Here is a 23,256-nt window from a genome sequence, read left to right as displayed (position 1 = left end):
CAGGGATGGTGAGGGCAGCACTGGATTGGTTGAAAATGAAGTAGCTGGGACAACCAACAGTGGGGGCCAAGCTGGAACGGATCTCCCACTTTCAGATGCAGAAATTGGCTCCACTGAAAAATCAGAGCTGCCTGCAGGACCACCAGGAGCTGTGGCTGATGGAGAAAGCCCAAGTCAACCACCCGTAGAGGATGGCGAGACATTAGTAGGAAACACAGCCTCAGGAGAAGAATCTCCCTTAGTCACCCCAAGTGAAAAATCCCCCCCTTCCGTTGTTTTTGAGCCATCAGGAGCTGAGCCTAGTGGGTCCACTAGCTCTCCAGTCTCCTATCAGCTGTCTCCAGATGTTGCATTAAATCCAGGCTCTGCAACTTCTGAGGAGGCCCAGGGATTGGAAGATACTTTTAGTAAGAAAGGATTGGATTTGGTTCCAATAGACATGGGGTCACCATCGGCCTCCCCCTCCAATGATGGGATAGTGGGTACTGACTCAGACTTGGAAGGTAGTAAGGAGTCTCAACTCTCTCCAGAAGATGCTGCAACAGCAACAGATGAGGGAGCAGAACCATCTGAAGGCTCTTCCAGTGTCGGCGGCAAGGAAACATACTTGGCTCCGTCAGCCTCAAAGCCACCAGTTTCCTCTTCTTCCACGGAAGAGGTGCAAATTGATGGATCACCATCAGTTGATAGCAAGGAGTCTACTCTGTCTCCAGATGATGCAGTGAGAGCAGGACCTGTCACTTATGAGGAGGGAGAAGAATCAGAAGACACCTCCGCTGAAAGTGGAAAGGAACCATCGTTGTCTCCATTGGCCACAGAGTTACAATCAGCAACTGCCTCCACCGAAGGGGTGGAAACTGCCATCTCTGAATCAGAAGCCAGTGCAGGATCTCAAGCACCTCAAGATGCTGCAGGACCTGGAGCTTCTGAAGGTATAGAACAGTGGGAAAACTCTTCTGCTGCAAGTGAACAGGAAATGCCTTTGGGTTCATCGGTTGGAGAATCACCACAAACATCTGCAGGTGAAGAGGTTTCTGAAGGACTTGTTGAAGGAAGACCTTCCCTCTCCACTGAGTGGGTGGATCCTGCCAGCTTTGAGAAGGCAGCAGGGGAAGGATCTCAACCACTACTAGTTAATGCAGGAGTGTCCAATGGGGAGGAACCATCATCGACTCCATCGGCTGCAGAGCCACAGTCAGACTCTCTGTCGACTGAAGGGGTGGAAATGCCCAGCTTGGGGCCAGCAACTGACACAGGATCTCAACCATCCGTAGATAGTGGAGCAACAGCAGGGGCTGTAGCTTCTGAGAAGGGAGAAGAATCCTCTTTGGCCCCAACATCAACAGAAATACAACCCCCTGGAACAAGTGAAGAAGTTTCTGGAGGGCTTGGAGAATCTTCCACCCTCCCTGAAGATGTGGAAACAGGGGCTGTAGCTTCTGAGGAGGGAGGAGAATCCATAATAAGTGAAAAGAAATCCTCTTTGGCCCGATTGTCACCAGATTCACAATCCTCTGGAACACCTACAAGTGAAGATGTTTCTGGAGGGCTTGGAGAATCCCCCCTCCTCCCTGAAGATGTGGAAACACCTATTTTGGATTCAGCAACTAACACAGAATCTCAATCACCACCAGATGGTGCAGCAGAGGGTGTAGCTTCTGAGGAGGGAGGAGTATCAGAAAACATTTCTCCTGTGAGTGGAAAAGAGCCGTCTTTGCATGCATTGCCCACAGCCTCACAATCTTCTGGAACATCTGCAAGCAATGAGGTTTCTGGAGGACTTGGTGATGGAGATTCCTCCCTCGCCACAGAAGGGGTGGAAACAGCCGGTTCAGAGTCAGCAGCAAGCAAGGCATCCCAACCATCACTAGATGATGCAGCAACAATAGTGTCCAATGGGAAGGAGCCATCATCGGCTCCATTGGATGCAGAGTCACCACCAGACTCTCTGTCAACTGAAGAGGTAGAAACGCCCAGCATGGGGACAGCAACAGATGCAGGATCTCAACCATCTGCAGACAATGTGGATACAGCTGGGGATTTAGCTTCTGAGGAAGCAGGAGAATCGGAAGACATTTCCACTGTGAATGGGAAGAAGCCATCTTTGGATGCATTGTCCACAGCATCACAATCTTCTGGGACATCTGCAAGCAAAGATGTTTCTGGAGGACTTGGCGATGAAGAATCCTCCCTCCCAACTGAAGGGTTGGAAACGCCCAGAATGGGGACAGCAACAGATGCAGGATCTCAACCATCTGTGGACAATGCAGCTACCGCAGGAGCTTCTGAGGAGGGCATGAGTGGGAAGGAAGCATCATTTAATGCATTGTCCACAGAATCACAATCCCCGGGAACATTGACAAGTGAAGATGTTTCTGGAGGACTTGGTGATGGAGAGTCTTCCCTTCCCACTGGAGGGATGGAAACTGCCAGTTTGGGATCAACAGCCACCAAGGGATCCACCTCTTCCACAGAGACAGTCCTGAGCCCAGAAAATGTAGCAGAGCAGCTAGAAGAGAAATCTGGGTCAATAACTGGTGCAGAATCTTTCCCTCAATCCTCTTCTGTGATCGACAAAGCTTCAGGAGGAACCTTGCCTTCTGCTTCTGAATATTCTGATGAGAGCTTGGCCACCAATGTAGGGGCAAACCAAGTCTCTGGCATCACAGAATCTTCTTCACAGCCACCCCCAGGGAGTGGAGATGTTAGTGACAACATGGCAGGTCTGGATAACACAGGAAGTTCAGAAAAGTCTGTAAGTGGACAGCCTGCTCCTTCTAACAGTGATGTCCTGGGTGGGTCAGATTCTTCCTCGCCAGGGGCAGAAGTCAGCACAGAGATTCTAAGAGGAGATTTGGGGACTGGTCCAGGGTCCTTTGATACAGAGGAATCTTCTTCTGCCTTATCGCCCCCCAGTAACACACTGCCCTCTGGACCCGCCAACTCATATGGCAAAGGCACAGGAGATGTCATTGCTGATGGCTCATCTTCTCAGAAGGTAGAGGAGGCACTAGGTGGCGTAGAAGCAGGAAAAACAGACTCTTTCCCCTCTGATTCAGAGACCCAAGAATCCAGACCCTCACCCAATGGGCTTTTGAGCTCTTCCACAGCATCCAAAGGGAGAGGTGATGCAGACAGCTCGGTTTTGGCAGCTGACAAGGGTCCAGCCACCACATCCACTGCTGGTGGAACAAGTCCTTCCCTGTCTAGCACACAACTGAGTCCAGCGAATACCCTGAAACTGCCTTCTGGGGCAGAATCAGGCTCTGAGATCAAAGGAGGGACATCTCTGTCCTCCAATTCTGAAGACCCAGGAAGTGTTAAGCCCATACTTTTAGGAAAAGCACCCTTGAAGCCATCATCTCCCGCTGGTTCCGGCATCTCATCCCTGCCTCCTCCCTCCTCCCAGAGTAAGCCAGCTGTCGGTGTGGGCAAAGACACATCTGGCAACAGCAAAGCATCCTCCTCCGCAGGGAAAGCACCCAGCTCTGCCCTTGGAACGTCCAGCAGCAGCTCTTCAGTTTCTAAGCCCACGAAGTCGGGGTCTTCAACCAGTTCTGGCATCTCATCCCTGTCTCCTTCCCCCACGCAGAAAAAGCCGGGTGTCGGCGTGAGCAAAGTCGCACCTGCCAATAGCAAAGGAAAACCAGAGGTCCCCCTTGCCGCCGCAGGAGATACTAAATCTTCAGAAGGCAAGACAAAGAAGCCCAGTTCAAGGCCCCAGAATTCCAAGGACGGGAAAACAGGAACTGCCAATGGAAACTCAGCAAAGTCAGGTCGTGTCTCTGCAGTTCCAGTTCCTGTATCATCACCAGGTGAGTGCATTTAATATCTCCTTGTGATAAACTGGAATCATAAAATCATAGAACGGAGGAGTTGGAAGGGAGTCCAATAGTCATTTAGTCCAACCTCCTGCAAATACTTGGCTCTGCCAAACAGTGATGAGCTAAGACAGTTGTCTTCAGCCTTTACAAGACCAGGGACCCATCTTTAGCCCAACCATGAATTTGGGGACTCACTTCTCAATGCCATGTATGTATTTATTTTTTACTGTACATGTGCACAGGCTGCGTGATCCAGCTGTGCATCTCAACCCAACAGCTGAAGACCAGAATTCCAGGAGGCATAGGGTTGTAGTCAACCGAGTTATACCCAGAGTACATCCATTAAAATTAAATGGCCCAAGTCACACCTGTCCTTTTCAATGGATTTACTTTGAGCAGGAGTAGTATTTGACAAACAGCCTACTGGGGGTATTCAATGGAGCACTAACCAGATCACTTTGCCAGTATAAGCATTTGCTTTCCTGAAGGGATGATCTGCCCTCTCCTCCCCCTGTATGCTCTTCCAGGAGATCTCCTGAAGCCCCCTCCCAAGCCAATGAGGGGCATGTGTGTGGGAGAAGAGGGGTGAAAAGCCCCATTACTATTAAAACCAGGCTGCATTTTAAATTGCATTTTAACCCGTATTTTAATAAAGTGGGGGTTGTTTATTTGTTTGTCCCCCCATTATGTTTTATTGTAATTTTATTGGTGTTAGCCACCCTGAGCCCTGCTCTGGACGGCGAGGGCGGGGTATAAAATTATTATTATTATTATTATTATTATTATTATTAGTCCTTGTGCGACTTAGTTGAACGCAGTTCACAGAGTTGGGGAGATGCCCAGTGCAATGGTGTCACCAACATGCATTGTTTTATAACAGAGATGACAGGAAAGACCCCCCCCCCCCCGACTGGTGGTAGTTTCATGCTTCTTACAGTGTGTGGCATCTTGTTACTTATAATGATAATGAATTTATTATTGCACCTCACCCATCTGACCAGGTTGCCCCTGCCACTCTGAGCGGCGTCTAACAAAATAGAAAAACACCACAATATACTGCCAACAAGACCTGCGTCCTCTCCCCACTTTACAGTCCCTCCTGCTGCTCCCCCAAATCTTGGGGGTCCCTCTCTTGCAGGGGGGAGCAGGCTGCTCACAGAGTCTGGATGATATTACCAATTGTCTAGTTCAGTCTCAGAGACATGGACACAGTTGTAGTCAGAGGCGAGGGTCAAAATACAGGAGGCAGGTAGGGTCAAAATACAGGAGGGTCAAAATACAGGAGGCAGGTAGACTCTGGAGGGATGGGAAGGACTCATTGAAAGATCCATCGTGTAATCTTCTTGTGTTTTGATGTGCAGCGGTGTCCCTTTTCCCATACGGAACAAGTGCGAACGACAAAGAATACGTTCAAAGGAAAGTGGATTTCAATTCGCCTCTGTTCAGGCCCGAGATTGGAATCCCGCTGGGGAAAACACTGCGCAGCTCCCTCTACGTGAGTCTTTATGAAATATACTCAGAGTCAAGAGTGGATTTCATGCTCTTTATTCAGCTCATAGTGGTGTGGAGGAATGGACGTTCCCCCAGAATGTCTGCTTTATATACATCGTTTACACAATGGGCCCCACCTGATTGGCTAATTCCAGGATTCACCTGTAGGCCAATCAGGTTGCGGATTCACTTCCACCTGGAGCTGGATTGGGTGGCTCCTGTGGACCAATCAGACTGCTGCATTCTGAATCCTATTGTTCTAGGGCCAATCAGACTGCTGCATTCTGAATCCTATTGTTCTAGGACCAATCAGACTGCTGCGTTTTGGATCCTATTCAACTCAGTACATAACACCCACCTTCCCCATTTATCTCTTTCAAAGAGGCAGAGGGTCTGGATGGGCAGACAGGGAATAGGATGACCCTACACTCCTTGGTGCTCTGGCAAATTTGCTAGGCTGGCACTTGGAACCTGGAAGGACTGCCAGAATATCTTAAGGGGGGTGGTGATAGATTGCTTACCTTGTCAGATATATATTGCCTGTTTAACCTTTGTAGCACCAGGGGGGTTTGTGGACCCAAGTTTGGATAAACTTGGCAATCACTAGTACATACTAAACACACACAAAAATCGAGGCATTCTAGGCTGAGATGCTTCTTAGCATTGCAACTGCCTGTGTGCACCCCTGGTCTCAGTAGCACAAACTTATATAAGCAAGATTTCCTGTGGTCCAAGCTTTGGTCGATGGAATACTTTTGATGCATCCACACTATTTGAATCCACTGGGCCACAATCAGGCAACTTTCACAAGTGCCCGTTGTGCTTTACAGGGAAAATGTAAGCAACAACCAGAACGAAAGCAGAAGCTTACATTTGAGACACATTTACAATTAGAATTTGCCAGAAAAACCCAATTCTGAAAGCAGAACTACATCTACTTTGCTGCATCTTGCCAGACCTCATTTGCACCTCTCCTTCATTTAGTTCACAGACAACGGACAAATAATTTTCCCAGCTTCTGATAAAGATATTTCCAGCTATCCTAACCCACCTCCGAAAGGATTTAATGGCCGTGAGAAAGTAGCGATGATAGCCGTGTTTTGGGACAATGCTGATTTCTCCAGAGGCAAAGGAACCATCTTTTACCAGGTGAGTATTTGGGGTGGTTTATTATATCTATACGGGGACACGGGTGGCGCTGTGGATTAAACCACAGAGCTTAGGACTTGCCGATCAGAAGGTTGGCAGTTCGAATCCCCGCAATAGGGTGAGCTCCTGTTGCTCGGTCCCTGCTCCTGCCAACCTAGCAGTTCGAAAGCACGTCAGAGTGCAAGTAGATAAATAGGTACCGCTCTGGCGGAAAGGTAAACGGTGTTTCCGTGCGCTGCTCTGCTTCGCCAGAAGCGGCTTAGTCTTGCTGGCCACATGACCTGGAAGCTGTATGCTGGCTCCCTCAGCCAATAAAGCAAGATGAGCGCCGCAAACCCAGAGTCGTCTGCAACTGGACCTAATGGTCAGGGATCCCTTTACTTTTACCTTTACCTATTATATCTATACAGTGGTACCTTGGTTTATGAACTTAATCTGTTCTGGAAGTCCGTTCTTAAACCAAAGTGTTCTTAAACCAAGGCGTGCTTTTCCATAGCAGCGGGGGACTCAGTTTACAAAAGGAACACACTCAAAAGGAAGCGGAACATGTTCTTAATCCAAGGCAAAATTCACATACCAAAACACCTACTTCCGGATTTGCAGCATCCTTAATCCAAGTTGTTCATAAACGAAGCTGTTCTTAAACCAAGGTACCACTGTACTAAGATGCTCATAAGTGTTCTGTAACTTCAGAAGTGGTTCCGGAGCTACATGTGTCCTTGTGTGTTATTTCCATGGCATAAGTTTAAATGTGTGTGTGAGATTCCCATCTGTAATACACTCCTCTCTTGCATGCAGGAATATGTTACCCAGACCTCTGCAAAACACCCCGTTGTCCGTGATGTGGAAGCAAAGATTCAGCAATATTTGAAGTGTTCCTATTCAGCTACCTGGACACTCAAGATCACCTGGGTGAAAGCGCAACCTTACCCAGCGCAGGGACAGAACGGCAGAGTGAGTTGTCTCCAGCAACAGAATCATAGAATCATAGAGTTGGAAGAGACCACAAGGGCCATCGAGTCCAACCCCCTGCCAAGCAGGAAACACCATCAGAGCACTCCTGACATATGGTTGTCAAGCCTCTGCTTAAAGACCTCCAAAGAAGGAGACTCCACCACACTCCTTGGCAGCAATTTCCACTGTCAAACAGCTCTTACTGTCAGGAAGTTCTTCCTAATGTTTAGGTGGAATCTTCTTTCTTGTAGTTTGGATCCATTGCTCCGTGTCCGCTTCTCTGGAGCATCAGAAAACAACCTTTCTCCCTCCTCTATGTGACATCCTTTTATATATTTGAACATGGCTATCATATCACCCCTTAACCTCCTCTTCTCCAGGCTAAACATGCCCAGCTCCCTTAGCCGTTCCTCATAAGGCATCGTTTCCAGGCCTTTGACCATTTTGGTTGCCCTCCTCTGGACACGTTCCAGTTTGTCAGTGTGCTTCTTGAACTGTGGTGCCCAGAACTGGACACAGTACTCCAGGTGAGGTCTGACCAGAGCAGAATACAGCGGCACTATTACTTCCCTTGATCTAGATGCTATACTCCTATTGATGCAGCCCAGAATTGCATTGGCTTTTTTAGCTGCCGCGTCACACTGTTGGCTCATGTCAAGTACTGCTATCGCTGTACTTTGGTATTCCAAGAAAGAACCAATTAACGCTTTTTAATGAAGTGCCTTATTTTAAGGCGCCTTGCAAATATATTCCGTGGCATCTTATTTTGTTATTTTGTAGAATCCTAGAATTGCAGAGTTGTCATCCAGTGTAGCCCGCTGCAATGCAGGAATCTCATCTAAAGCATCAATCCAGCCTCTGCTTTAAAATCTCCAAGGAAGGAGCAAGGGTGCCAATTTGAATAAAATATTGGGGGGGGGGTGTGTATGCCATTTGAATAATAATAATAATAATAATTAATAATAATAATAATATTTTTAAATTTATATCCCGCCCATCTGGCTGGGTTTCCCCAAGACACTCTGGGCAGCTTACAACATATAAAACACAACAAAACACCAAACATTAAAAATCAAGGCATCCTATATAAGCAACCAACAAACTGATAAATCAGTAAAAACCAATAATAACAACAACAATAATACTACTACTCCTTGCTGATGCCCATCAACTTGGGGGAGCAGCCCCTCAAATATTTTATTGGGCGTTGCAAAGGGACCTTGACCCCTAGGAGTTGGCTCCTATACGAAGGAGACTCCATTCCACTGACCATTCCAATGTCCAACAGCTCTTACAGTCAGAACATTCTGCCTCTTGTTGAGTCTGAATCTCCCTTCCTGTAACTTGAATCCTTGGTTCAGATCCTGCCCTCTGGAGCAGCAGAAAACAAGCTTGCTCCCTCTTCCATGGGACATATCACCGCTGATATTTCATGGGGCTGCCATACGCCTGGGATTTTCTGGATGTAGCAGGAAGAAATTTCAAAAATTGGTCAAAATGTCTGGGAAAACCTGGTCGTATGGCAGCCAATGCTGATTCTTTGGAGAATTTCCTTAAAAAATAGCTCAAAACCTCATTCGTCCTTTTTTTTTGAGATTTTGCAAAAAAAAAAAAAGAGTCATTCTTGAGCAGGGTTAGTCAACATGGTGCCCTCCAGATGTCGAAAGGAGATGGAGAGAACTTTTTTTAAAGCAGCAATTTGCATTTGACTTTTGGTGGCTGCTTAATATGCATAGACTTTCCTGTTCCTTTTATATTTGTGAAGGTTTCTATGAAAAGTGCTTCCTGAGCCTTGAATGTGCACCTGGATAGTATGGCGGGAAAACTGTCTCACCTCTTATTTATGTGTCTTCCAGACCAACACTTACCAAGCCATCCTAACCACTGATGGATACAGAACATACACGCTGTTCCTTTATCAAAACGGTGGAATGCAATGGGATTACAGAAGAATCGCTCCTGCAAATGTGCTGATCGGGTGGACCAGGTAGGTGCAGTTCCTTACCCAAAGGGACATGGGTGGGCAAGCCAGGAATAGGAGGATGTTGTCACTGATGATCACCCCCCCCCCCGTTGCCATGATTCAGAGATCTGTGCATGTTGAATTATGTTTTGGATAGTGGCAGCCACTTGAGAGAGCAAAGGAATGTACACCTGGAACTTCTTCCTCCATTGGACTGAATGGGAAATTTTCAGATTTGCCTATATATATATATATATATATATATATATATATATATATATATATGCAGGTTTTGGTGTCCTCGGGTGTCTTCCCATGTAAAAGTTGGGGTGTCTAGGCGACGTTTCGACGAGGTCTCACTCGTCATCTTCAGGCTGGTGCTTTCGGCTTCTTGTTACTGGAACAGAGCAGGATCTCAGTGTTTGAGTTCCTATAAATACTGTTGAGGGGGTGTGGTGTATAGCCTCCAATGTTCTGGGCAGAGAGGAAGTTCCCAGGCTAGTGTGCCTTTTCTTCTTTTGTTCCTTAATTACTTGAGGGATATCTTGAGTGATTTCTTGAGTGATATCCTGAGTACCACTTAGGTGGGTCATTAGGTGTGGATTAGTTGCTAAAGTCTTTGTGTCTTGACCTCTTGAACTTTGTGAAGAGTTTTTCTGAGAAGATGGCTGTACTGCACTTAGTTGTGCTCTGGCTTGGCTTCGTGTATAGGGGCGAGCTGTGGTTTTGTGGCCTGTGTCAGCCAGATCTGTGTAGGGATTGCAGGGGGGTGCAGCATCCGGAGGTGCCACCATGGTTTGGCTACTGGATGGTGTCTGTAATTTATCTGTGGAGAGGGTCTGGGTTTGGGTCTGGTGTGGTTGATTGGTGATGGCGTTCTGTGTGCCTCTGGATCTGGTGTCAGTTTTTGTGGGGAGGGCTAATTTCCAGATGTCTGGCAAGCGGGATGTGTCGTCACGCTTGTTCATGTTGTGAGGGTGTTTCTCTATCTCGATGGCTTCCATGATTATTCTCTTGTGGTGATGTTCCATGTTAAAGAGCAATTTGGAATCTGCAAAATTAATTTCGTGTCCTGTTTCTTTCATGTGTTGGAAAAGAGAGGAAGTTTTTTCTTCTTTTTTGACGGCATTCTTGTGTTCTGCGATACGTGCATTTATTCGTCTGTTTGTTTGTCCAATGTACGTGGCTGGGCAGACTTTGCAGGGTATTTCATAGACCCCTTGGTTTTCCAACTGGATTTTATCCTTGGGGTTTCTGAGGATATTGGCTATTTTTTGGTTGGTGCAAAAGGCTGTTTTGATATTGTGTTTATGGAGGATTTTGCTAATTTTATCTGTAGTGCCCTTGATATAAGGAAGGAGGGCCATGCCATTGTTTTCTTCTGTGTCTTGGTTTTTGGGGGGTGTTTCTTTTTGGATTAGCTTCGTAACCCTGTTTTGCTGGTATCCATTGGCAATTAACACATTTGAGAGATTCTGTAACTCAGTTGTCAAGTGGTCTTTGTCAGCCAGGCGTTTGGTTCTGGAGATGAGAGTCTTGGCTACGGAGTTTATTTGTGCAGGGTGGTGGTGTGATTGTGCATGTAAGTAGCGGTTGGTGTGTGTTTTTTTCCGGTAGATAGTGTGTCCTAGGGAGCCATCAGGTTTTTTGTAGATTAGGACGTCAAGGAAGGGAAGTTGGTTGTTGGCTTCTATTTCCATAGTGAATTGTATTTTGGGGTGTAGGCTGTTGAGATGTGTGAGGAAGCTATCCAGTTTTTCCTTCCCGTGTGGCCAAATTACAAAGGTGTCGTCAACATATCTGAGCCAAAGTTTGGGTTTGTGTTCTGACTTGTCTAAAGCATTGGTTTCAAAGTGTTCCATGTACAGGTTTGCGATGACCGGTGAGAGGGGTGATCCCATAGGTGCTCCTTCTATCTGTTTGTATCTTTGTCCATTGTGGATGAAGTACGTGTTGGTTAGGCAGTGGTTGGTCAGGTCCAAGATGTATTCGGGGGGATTGTATTTGTTTTGAATGACTGTCAAGGCTTCATTAATGGGCACTTGTGTGAAGAGAGATACAACATCGAAGCTCACAAGTAGGTCATTAGGATGTAGGTTTTGCTTCTTTATTGTTTCTATGAACTGGAAGGAGTTTGGAACGTGTGAAGAGATGGATTCTGCATAGGGCTGAAGTTGCTTGGCGAGAAATTTAGCGAGATTTTGTAGAGGTGAGCCTATGGAGCTGACTATTGGTCTGAGTGGTGTTCCTTCTTTGTGTATCTTGGGGAGGCCGTAGAGTTTGGGGCATCTGGATGATTTTTCTCTGGGGATGATTCTTAGCTGGATTTCTTCACTGATAGGAGAGGCTTTTATTTTGGATTTGGTGGTTTTTTCCAGATAGGTGGTGGGATCTGTTTTTATAGGTTGGTAGGTAGGATCTTGGAGTAGATTTGATAGTTTTGCTTGGTAGTCCGATGTGTTCATCACAACAGTGGCATTACCTTTGTCTGCTGGGAGAATGATTATGTTGTTGTCTTTCCTCAGGTTGGTGAGTGCTTTCTGTTCTTCTTTGTGTAAATTGCTTCTGGGTGGTTTGCTGGAGCAGAGGATGTTGGTGACTTCAAGTCTGATTTTATTGGCTTCATCTGGGTTGATTTTGGTTAGGCTAGCTTCGACTCCGCATATGATGTTTTCCGTGGGGATGCGTCTCGGGGCGACTGCAAAGTTGAAACCTTTGGAGAGTACTTTGGTTTCAGTTGTGGTGAGGATCCTGTCTGATATGTTATGTACTGTTTGTTTCATGGGCACAGGCCACAAAACCACAGCTCGCCCCTATACACGAAGCCAAGCCAGAGCACAACTAAGTGCAGTACAGCCATCTTCTCAGAAAAACTCTTCACAAAGTTCAAGAGGTCAAGACACAAAGACTTTAGCAACTAATCCACACCTAATGACCCACCTAAGTGGTACTCAGGATATCACTCAAGAAATCACTCAGGATATCCCTCAAGTAATTAAGGAACAAAAGAAGAAAAGGCACACTAGCCTGGGAACTTCCTCTCTGCCCAGAACATTGGAGGCTATACACCACACCCCCTCAACAGTATTTATAGGAACTCAAACACTGAGATCCTGCTCTGTTCCAGTAACAAGAAGCCGAAAGCACCAGCCTGAAGATGACGAGTGAGACCTCGTCGAAACGTCACCTAGACACCCCAACTTTTACACGGGAAGACACCCGAGGACACCAAAACCTGCATATATATATATATATATATATATGGGACGTGGGTGGTGCTGTGGGTTAAACCACAGAGCCTAGGACTTGCCGATCAGAAGGTCGGCAGTTCGAATCCCCACGACCGGGTGAGCTCCCGTTGTTCGGTCCCAGCTCCTGCCAACCTAGCGGTCTGAAAGCATATCAAAGTGCAAGTAGATAAATAGATACCGCTCTGACGGGAAGGTAAATGGCGTTTCTGTGCGCTGCTCTGGTTTGCCAGAAGTGGCTTAGTCCTGCTGGCCACATGACCCGGAAGCTGTATGCCAGCTCCCTCGGCCAATAAAGCGAGATGAGCGCTGCAACCCCAGAGTCGGTCACGACTGGTCCTAATGGTCAGGGGTCCCTTTACATATATATACATATATGTGGGTGGGTGGGTGTGGGTGAAGAGGGAGACTTTGGCTCCTGCACATGGACTTGAAATCATGGAGCCAAACTACATATTCACCAATTTCTTGTCAAAAGTCCCAACCGGTGCCGGATTTACGTATAAGTTAAACAAGCTATAGGTTAGGGCCCCTCTCTCTTGGGGGCCCCAAAAAAATTTAAAGGGGAAAAAAGCTGGATGTACATTTCCAAAGTATAAGGTAAGTTCAACAATTACGTTGATAAAATACATATTTTGTTGTGTGCAAATGGCTTGAGATACCTATTAGGTCCATAAATTACCATATAGCATATATTCAACACACAAAACAGTTTGTTGTTGGCAAAGGACGGCTGGACATATAAAGGGCCCCATTACCTTCAGTAGCTTAGGGCTTCATCAAACCTAAATCCGGCCCTGATCCCAACTGCTGCTTTTTACACCTTTGCAAATAGTAGGGGGGGAGGTGGATGAGTTGGCTATGACTACTGTGAGATGTCAAGCGTGTGGAAGGCTAGCTCTCCCAAAATGTAATGTGGGGATGGTCTCTTCTCTGAAAGGATTGCATTCAGCTACTTGAGATCTGAACGATCTCCTGGTTTGAGAAGGGAAAATATTGTTTATCCTTGGAAAGATTAAAAAAATCCGCTTCCTTCTTCTTCTTTTCTCCCACAGTGGTGACGGATATTTTAAAAACGATGACCTGATAACTAAAACGCCCGCTGAGAAATACCGGCCAGATCAAATCGAGGGCTACAACACAGGTACGGTCGACGCATCGCTAGAAACCCACTGGCACAAACAAACCAGATTCTTGTCCGCCTGTGAGGCTGCAAAGGGGTTCAAGAGAAGCAAGATTCTTGCATTGCTCCACACACCTATGCCTCCGGCCCCAATAATAATAATAATAATAATAATAATAATAAATTTTATTTATACCCCGCCCTCCCCGGCCAGAGCTGGGCTTAGGGCGGCTAACACCATTAAAATCACAGTAAAAACATAATAGGGGGAAAAGAGAAGGGAGGGGAAAAAACCAATTTAAAATACAGGTTAAAATGCAATTTAAAACGCAGCCTCATTTTATTTTATTTTTTTATAATAATTTTTATTAAGGATTTTACATTACAAAAAAGAAGAAAAAAGAAAAAACATCCAACAAAAATTGTTAAAAACAATCAATCTTTCCATCTCCTTATTTTTCATTTACTTGTTTCTCGGACCTCCTCATACCACCCTTTTTTGTATTCCAAATCAAAAAACCGCAACCTCATTTTAAAGTAGCCGATAAATCACAACTGACCACAACTGACATGTGGCCCCCCGAAGGTTACTCAGAAAAGCCCCCATGATATCCTGTTAGGGGCCTGAAAGCCCCTTTGCACTCGCAGAAAGCAAAACTCATACCCTCCAACATTTCTCTGATGAAAATAGGGATGTTCTATTCCATCAACATCATCATAGCCATTTTATTATTTATACCCCCTGCCCAACTGACTGGGTTGTCCCAACCACCTCTGGGACACATATAAAAACATAATAAAACATTAAACGTTAAAAAAGCACATTTCCTATACAGGGCTGGCTTCCGATGTCTTCTAAAGGTTGCATAGTTATTTATCTCCTTGGTTCAGGGGTCGTGTAACTCCGTGCCCTCCGACTTTTCTCAGATGAAAATAGGGATGTCCTAAAGAAAAGCGGGTCATTCTGGGACCAAATCAGAAACTGGAACGGATTCTGTAAATCCGGGACTGTCCCTGGAAAAGAGGGACACTTAGGGGGTCTGAAAATTAGAAGCTTCTAAACCAGGGGTAGGCAACCTAAGGCCTGGGGGCCGGATGTGGCCCAATCGCCTTCTCAATCTGGCTGGCAAACGGTCTGGGAATCAGTGTGTTTTTACATGAGCAGAAAATGCATATCTGGGTTATTTGTGGGGCCTGCCTGGTTTTTTTACATGAGTAGAATGTGTGCTTTTATTTAAAATGCATCTCTGGGTTATTTGTGGGGCACAGGAATTCGTTCATTCCCTCCTCCCCAAAAATATATAGTCTGGCCCACCACATGGTCTGAGGGACGGTGGGCCAGCCCACGGCTGAAAAAGGTTGCTGACTCCTGTTCTAAAAAGCCTCTTTCAAATGTGGTTTTGTTTTCTGGTTCTAGGATTGGGGTGCAGAGTTGCAACCATTGGCCTTTAAGAACATAAGAAGTGCCTGCTGGATCAGGCCAATGGCCACCTAGTCCAGCATCCTGTCCCCACAGTGACCCAAAAGATGCCCCTAAGGGAAACGCTCAAGCTGCATGATGGAGAACTTCATTTTATCTGTTCTTCCAACATTCAGCTTCCTTGGGTGCCCACGAGTTTTAGCATCGTGAGAGAGAGGGGGAAAAACCTTTGCGCCATTTCGTGAACTTCTATTTTCTCTTCTTTCACTCACTTTTTCTTTAAACCCAAAAGCCCCAAATGCTGCAACTGTTCCTCGAAGGGGAATTCCTTCACCCCCTTGATCATTTTGGCTGGCCTTTTCTGAAACTTTTCGGAGCGGTTAAAAGCTTCTCACTAAATTCGTGGTCCAGGTCAGGACGGGAGTCCCAAAACACACTTGCATTATTCCGTTATGTTATACCAGAATGATGGCAGAGATCAGGAAGGCGTTTGATAGACTTAGGGCAGCGAGGCGGGGATGTACCGTATTTTCCGCTCTATAAGACGCACCAGACCACAAGACACACCTAGTTTTTGGAGGAGGGAAACAAGAAAAAAAATATCCTGAATCTCAGAAGCCAGAACAGCAAGAGGGATCGCTGCGCAGTGAAAGCAGCAATCCCTCTTGCTGTTCTGGCTTCTGGGATAGCTGCACAGCCTGCATTCACTCCATAAGATGCACACACATTCCCCCTTACTTTTTAAGAGGGAAAAAGTGAGTCTTATAGAGCTAAAAATACGGTAAGTAAATTAAGCTTCATGCCCTTGATTTCCCTCCTGTTTTCTTGCACCCTTCTTCCAGGTGTGCGTGGTTTCTGGGTATACAAGCTGGACAGCCGCATCCGGGTGAACTACAGGCAGCGGTGTCTCGACTGGTTTAGCCATGAGGGGCAGCCATCTGCCTGGAACAAGGACTTGCCTCCCTGCCCTTGCTCTCTGCAACAGGGGCTGTCGGACGATCGCTTCTCCCGCAGCAAAAAAGGTGCGTGGCCAGCCCTGCGACTCGGACACACTGCTTGGATTTAAGCCAATCTCGGACCACTGAATGCATCGAAAGCAGCTCTCCAGTTCGGTTGCTGTGTGGCTCAAATGACGTCGACCCCATAGCTCCATGGCGAAGCACATTTTCGTGCAGCGTCCACCCCTGCGAAATGCAAGAAACCTTGGAGAACCACTGTAGACAATGCTGAGTGAGATGGACCAGTGTTTTGGCTTGGTGTAAGGCAGCTTTAGGGACGCGGGTGGCGCTGTGGGTTAAACCACAGAGCCTAGGACTTGCCGATCAGAAGGTCGGCGGTTCGAATCCCCACGATGGGGTGAGCTCCTGTTGCTGGGTCCCAGCTCCTGCCAACCTAGCAGTTCGAAAGCACGTCAAAGTGAAAGTAGATAAATAGGTACCACTCCGGCGGGAAGGTAAACAGCGTTTGCGTGCACTGCTCTGGTTCGCCAGAAGCGAATTAGTCATGCTGGCCACATGACCCAGAAGCTGTACGCCGCCTCCCTCGGCCAGTAAAGTGAGATGAGCGCCGCAACCCCAGTGTCGGCCACGACTGGACCTAATGGTCAGGGGTCCCTTTACCTTTACGGCAGCTTTGCGTACCCATCAATATCTCTCTGCATTGTCATAATTTCTGATGCCCCTACATGGGTCCTCCTGCCTTGTAGATAATAATAATAATTTATTATTTAAACCTGGCCCATCTGGCTGGGTTTCCCCAGCCACCTTGGGTGGTTCCTAACAGAAGATTCAAAATAGAATCAAACATTAAAAACTTCCCTAAACAAGATTGTCTTCAGATGTCTTCTAAAAGTCTGGTAGTTGTTGTTCTCTTTGACGTTTGGTGGGAGGGCGTTCCACAGGGCGGGAGCCACTACCGAGAAGGCCCTCTGCCTGGTTCCCTGTAGCTTTGTTTCTCGCAATGAGGGAACTGCCAGAAGGCCCTCAGAGCCGGACCTCAGCGTTCAGGCAGAACGATGGGGGTGGAGACGCTCCTTCAGGTATACTGGGCTGAGGCCCAATATACCTCAAGGTATGGCCTATCAGTGTTGAGTAATAATGGAGTTGGGGGATGTTTGAAGCAGTGATCCATGGTGTAAGGACAGAGGTGTCCAAGAGGGGTCTTTTCAGCTGGGGAAATTTGTTTTTTTTTAAAAAAAAATATTTATTGGGGTTTTTAATAAAAGAAATACAAAAATGATAAACAGCATTGCTTTGTTTTAACAAAATTTCATAACTTCTTTAGACTTCCTCACGTCTCCCGCTCCCACTTACATCGTTAATAAATTTTTTCAAGCAAATTATCATCTTATTTGCAATTTTGTAACCACTCATTTAAATATAATATAACAGTTCTCCAACAAATTTTGTTTCTCTTAATCTCACATATCATCAAATTCCAATCCAGTTTAGTGATGGCCAATTATTTGTGACCAAGCATCCTTTTTAACATTCCACTAAATCACAATGTTTCTGTAGGTAAATCTTAAATTTCTTCCAATCTTCTTCGATCCTTTCTTCTCCCAGGTCTCGAATTCGAGATCAGCTGGGGAAATTTAAAGGGTTTAAGAACGGTGCCTTTCTTTTCTTGCACACCCGCCCCCTCCTGAAGATCTGCAACACAGAACTAACATCCTTAACCTTTGCAGGTTTGCTGGACTCTCGCTTAACCATGCTGTATTCCTCTGCCCCAAACAAGTACGGTGCTGGGGTCCGGTGTCTTTATAACAGCAAGAACCAGCTTGTGGAAGGTCACCAGGAAAGAGTCTGGAAGGGTTCGAGAAGCTCCCCCAACAGCGGTAAGCTGTACTTCGGAGGCTGTGCAATGGTTATCTGCCTGAAGATACCCACAAGTTATCAAGACAACAAGAGGTTGTAGGTGTTGGTGCAGGAGGATGGGGTAATGTATTATACATACATAAAAAAGGAGAATTCCCTGGGTGACAAGATCCCGGTTTAGGGCAAGTACTCTATGGTGAGGGAACCCCAGCAGAGATTTAAAATCACAAAGTGTGGAACTATAGGTTGTTAGATCTTTAAACTATGCCTTTGTGAGCTCCAAAACTTCCTTCTTCCCCCAGCGTAGAAAAAGACCACACGTTTTGTAAGTTTAAAAAATGTTTTACTTACAAACTCTTCAAAGGTCAGGTTCATGTGCTTTTCCATGCATCAGTTAGAAAAGTTGCACAGGCAGTAAAACCTGACCTAGTCAGAAAGTGGTAAAAGTTCCTAAATTATGTGCTTGCTTCGGCAGCACTTATACCAAAATTGGAACCAAAAGTTCCTAAATTATGGGCATAGGAACACAATAATGGCTTGAGAGAGCTGAGTTCATCAGGGAGACTGGAAGGGAAACATAGGCTTGATTGTCTAGTTCCTTCCTGGGTGAGAGGGAGTGGACTTAGCTAAGCCTGACAGGACAGCTTACTCTATAGTATTAACCCCTTCATGCACTAGCACGTTGGTTACATGAAGCTGGTTATCCCACAGCAGAACACAGCAAGTGTTTGTATCCCTAACTCTAGTAGACAATGAAAGAACACAAGCCCTACTGGATCTGGCCAATGGTCCATGTAGTCTAGCATCCTGTTCTCACAGTGGCCAGCCAGATCTTTGTGGGAGACCAGCAAGCAGGAATTGAGCACAAGGGCACTCTTGCCATTTCCAGCAAAATATATTGTGCGGCATAGAGCCTCTGACTGTGAGGTGGAAAGCGGCCACTGTGACTAGTGGTCATTGATAACCTTATGAATCTCCCAGCAGAATCTCCCACCTTCTGTCCAAGTCAGGCTCTTGGTCTGAAATATTTCCAAATCAGGCTCTGATAATTTCCTTTCCTTTCTTTCTCGCAATTCCTGTTTGCAGACGAAGAGTTGAAATTATATGACTGGTGCTGTAACCAGACCGGAGACCTCCAGTTCTGTGATAAGTACAGCCAGAAAAGGCCAAAGATCGGCTGTGATGGATACAGGCCTCCAATCCGGGGTGAGCACTCAATCTTTGCAAGGCAGGGACAGAGTCCTTGGGATCAATAGCAGATGGCGTTCATTCATTCTGCCATATCCACAGGACGCAAAATGGATTGCACACATGTTTATGTTGTAAACAAAAATGGCCCTTTTCCCTTATGGGGTATCCAAGAGCCCATATAGAGTCCTTACTTAGGTTCCCTATTGGTAGGAGAAAATAACAGAGGCCAAGAACACTGTCCCACCATCTCGTCCTCTGTCATCCCCTTCTCCTTGTGCCCTCCATCTTTCCCAACATCAGGGTCTTTTCCAGGGAGTCTTCTCTTCTCATGAGGTGGCCAAAGTCTTGGAGCCTCAGCTTCAGGATCTGTCCTTCCAGTGAGCACTCAGGGCTAATTTCCTTCAAAATGAATAGGTCTGATCTTCTTGCAGTCCATGGGACTCTCAAGAGTCTCCTCTAGCACCATAATTCAAAAGCATCAATTCTTTGGCGATCAGCCTTCTTTATGGTCCAGCTCTCACTTCCATACATCACTACTGGGAAAACCATGGCTTTAACTATACGGACCTTTGTTGGCAAGGTGATGTCTCTGTTTTTTAAGATGCTGTCTAGGTTTGCCATCGCCTTTCTCCCAAGGAGCAGGCGTCTTTTAATTTCGTGACATCATACCTACATCACAGAAAAGGCGGTCTAAAACAGGAATTTGAACGTTGTTTTTCTCCTGTCGTTGTTTATCTCCTGTCTGGCAGGTTACTTGATTGGATACCTTGGGGAGCCTGGCCAGTCTTTTGTAATGATAAATACTTAGTTCCTGGGCCAGGTCACAGGCTCACACCCTATTCAAACACAGACATACCCTTAGGACAGGATTTGTGAAGGAAAAGACAATGGAGAGGCCTTTCCATTTTCCTTTGACCTTGCAGAGAAAACATTTGGTCAGTTTGGGACATTGGGAATAAAAAATGGTTCCAGGTCTGTCTTCCTGTGCTGATCTATGTACATGCTTGGTTGGTACACTTATGAACATTTAACATATATCAAAGACCTCAAAATTCCTATCACATTTAGATGTGTGCAATTTTTTTTTGAGGGGAGCTCTCTCTTTCTCATGCATAGTTTTAAAGTTTTCCTGCACCAATACAAAGAACAAGCATAAACAATGACATAAAAATAAAGGATATCGACAAAGCATGTCAATGCACAACATCGTTTTGTCCTCACGACTGCCCAAGGAGGCTGAGCGACTCTGAGCTGCCCAAGATCAGCCGGTGTCAAGCATGGAAGTTCCCCTCTCCCTTCAGTAGCTCACAGATAAGAATTAACGAGCAGCTGATAGATTTATAGTCCTTTTATTACAGCATCATGTTGCAAGCACAGACAACCCTCCGCAAGGAGATCAGTTGCCTACTCTGAATCCTCATTCTGACGCAAGGAGCACTCCAACGGGAAGTTCCTCCCCCTCTTTTGATCTCTGATACGTTTGGACCTCCGAGTCCGTGGTGAGGGGGGGGGGTTCCCTCATACTTTCAACTGATGTGTCTCCCAGCTGCCCCCTCCCTTCTGGATCCCTTGTCATTATCTCGTAGCTGGGTAACTCCTCCCTAATCTGTTCAGCTTCTAAGTCTATGTCTGCCTCTCTCTCTGCTCACTGAAAACACTGGAGGCAGGCACACACAAATATTCCCCCTCCTCTTCTGAGAGGAGCTGATCCGCCTGCGACTGTATTCCCCAATCTTTAGATCCAAACCATTCCCTGACAGCCGGAGATTTTTAACGGCTGAAGGACAAGTTGATCCTTCATTTTCCTCCCTCCAAACCAGACATGGTTCTCTGCAGGAGTTGAAGGCCCCAATGCAGGGGTAGTCGACATGGCGCCCTCCAGATGGACGGGAGGGCACCATTATGCTGGCTGAATGAACTGGGCCACACGCGCGGCTCTGCAGAGAAGACCAGCGTTCTCCAATATGTGGGGCCTGGGTTTCCAATCTTTATTCCTGTTGGTGAATCCTCTGCTGTCACCAACATACAAGTCAGGTGGATATATTGTGTGGTGTTGGCATAAACCAGTGTTTGATCTTTTATTTTTTTAACAGCAGCGACTTCATCGGAAGAGAAGGTGGACAGCAAATCAGAGGAAGAGAGGGGTAAGAATGGGTGGGGTGTGCAGGACTACAGGGGATTTGGAGTGTGTGCACATGTTTGCACATAACCTGTGCTTCATGTGTGGCATTTTTCTTGCTTCCAAGTACGCAGAACGTTTGCACTCAGTGAGAAAAAGCTTTTATGGAGAAGCAATGCAGTGCAACTTATTTAAGGGCAAAGCACCTTTTTACCTAGGCTTGTTAAGAACCTTTTATTTGAAATATTTTTTATTGGTTTTTGCAAGAACAAATTTAAAATAATGAAAAGAAAAAAACTTTCAACATATCCATATGTGAGGTGCTCTGAATCTCGTGACTTTCCCCGTTCCCTGCATGGGTCCTTAAAATACTTCTTTTCTAAAACTACATATCATTACCTTCTCCACAGTTTTAATCTCTAAATTATCCATGTCTTTCGTTTCTTTGCAAGTTATTTTTAAAGTCCAGCTAACGTTTTTATTTGTTTACAATGGTCTCCTAAATGAGTTATGAATTTCCCCCATTCTTTTTAAAAGTTATTATCTCCTTGATTCCCGAGTCTCCCATTCAGTTTCGCCATTTCTGCATAGTCCAGCAGTTTGGCTTGCCATTCTTCCTTGATAGAGACTGTTGGTTCCTTTCATCCTTGGGCTAGTAGCATCCTTGCAGCTGTTGTCGCATACATAAACAGTCTTTTCTGGTCTTTTGGGATGTTGGCACCTGTAATTCCTAATACAAAGGCTTCTGGTTTTTTGACAAATGTTATTTTAATCACCCCTCCCCCCAATTCATTGTTTATCAATTCCCAAAGAACCTAAGATTTGCTCTGCTAGTTGAGACCAAGCTCTGGCTAGTCGAACAAGTGCCCTGGGGCTGCTCGCAAGCTGGAGATAAGGATAACAAACCCCTCTGAAATGGACGGGAAGGTGCTGTGGAAGGGCACAAGATCCCCTAAGCAAGGAGACTTCGTTAGCATAATACAGGACTCAGCAGTTGCCATCTCAGGGTTGTTATTCTCAGATAATCACCTCGGTCTATATTCCATTCCTTAGAAACTTTATCTGGGGTTCTTTGGTGAAAAGAGGGGTGAGGAGGGGAAACTTCCTTTAAATACAGCTTCCTGGTCTTCTTTTGCAAAGGGAAGAGCGTTCCAGGGTTCATGGAGGGACCGTAAACCTTGCCAAAACTGTGCAAATTGGCACATACCAGGGTCATCAGCAACACACAGCGGGATAGGCAAAGATTTCCCTAAAAAGTCTGAGAACCAGAAATAGAATCAATTTGCCTTTCTCCAGTTACCTGTCACAAGGCAGAGATGCTGACGTTTCTTTAGAAGCAGATGATGATGCTCCCACTTTCTTTACCTTCCAGATTGAGATCTCCTCCTCCTCCAGACCTTGTTTCGCCGCAGATCAACGTCAATGATTCACCCACCAGACTCCTTTTTGCTCCTCTGTTTTATGCAGGAGCTGAATGGGGAAACGGCTTCCAAATCCGTTCAGGCTGAAATGATCAACTTTGCTGAATAAAATGCCTTCAACACCTCATTACTTCTGTCTGCAGTTATTATCCCAGTCGCATTGCTGGGAAGGATCAAGGCCCTTAGCACAAGGAGAACCTGGGGGCAAGGATAGGGATGGACAGGGCGGCCAATTTTGGTTTCTCGTTCTTTCCAGTCTGAGATTCTTAACTCCACCTTTCCAGGCCAGTTTGTGATTTTATTTGAAAAAGGAAAAAAAGTCCTCATGAAAATTCACCAGCATCTTCATAGAATCGGAGAGCGGGAAGGGACCCCGATGGTCATCTAGTCCAACCCTCTGCAATGCAGGAATCTTAACTAATGCATCCATGACTCTGCTTAAAAACCTCCAGTCCACATCTTAGTGTGAATTTCCCCCAATATTTCTAATGCAATGTTGCCTAATATACACATTTTTGCAAGCATTTTCTCCCTGCG

The 23,256-nt window shown here is 46.0% G+C and overlaps 1 protein-coding gene across 3 annotated transcripts; it reads left to right on the top strand.

The window, feature by feature from the left end:
* The first annotated feature begins 998 nt into the window (after positions 1-998).
* MUC4 (mucin 4, cell surface associated) lies at positions 999-22,849 on the top strand. Of its 3 annotated transcripts, XM_081910789.1 has the most exons (12): positions 999-1,816; positions 1,964-3,815; positions 5,186-5,319; positions 6,300-6,464; positions 7,263-7,418; positions 9,275-9,405; positions 13,685-13,773; positions 16,015-16,194; positions 17,859-18,008; positions 19,075-19,194; positions 21,273-21,323; positions 22,671-22,849. In XM_081910789.1, exons 1-12 carry the CDS (start codon positions 1,226-1,228, stop codon positions 22,673-22,675), a joined length of 3,624 nt encoding a protein of 1,207 aa, XP_081766915.1. In that variant the 5' UTR covers positions 999-1,225; the 3' UTR covers positions 22,676-22,849. The 3 variants fall into 3 exon arrangements, with proteins under 3 accessions (XP_081766915.1, XP_081766914.1, XP_081766913.1); XM_081910788.1 differs by having other exon boundaries at positions 999-3,815; positions 21,276-21,323; XM_081910787.1 differs by having other exon boundaries at positions 999-3,815.
* The last annotated feature ends 407 nt before the right edge of the window (positions 22,850-23,256 follow it).

Source organism: Podarcis melisellensis (assembly GCF_964234715.1).
Source record: "Podarcis melisellensis genome assembly, chromosome: 5".
In the NCBI taxonomy this organism is placed as follows: Eukaryota; Metazoa; Chordata; class Lepidosauria; order Squamata; family Lacertidae; genus Podarcis; species Podarcis melisellensis.
Note: the sequence above shows the minus strand (reverse complement) of the source record. Positions and strands in the feature narration are given on the sequence as shown.

Bases quoted from the DNA above. Each gene is read 5' to 3' on its own strand.
- MUC4 (XM_081910787.1), top strand. From the start codon at position 1,226: ATGCCCAGCTTGGGGCCAGCAACTGACACAGGATCTCAACCATCCGTA. The intron at 7,419-9,274 runs GTGAGTTGTCTC...TGTGTCTTCCAG, and splicing joins CGCAGGGACAGAACGGCAGA to ACCAACACTTACCAAGCCAT. The intron at 9,406-13,684 runs GTAGGTGCAGTT...TTTCTCCCACAG, and splicing joins GTGCTGATCGGGTGGACCAG to TGGTGACGGATATTTTAAAA.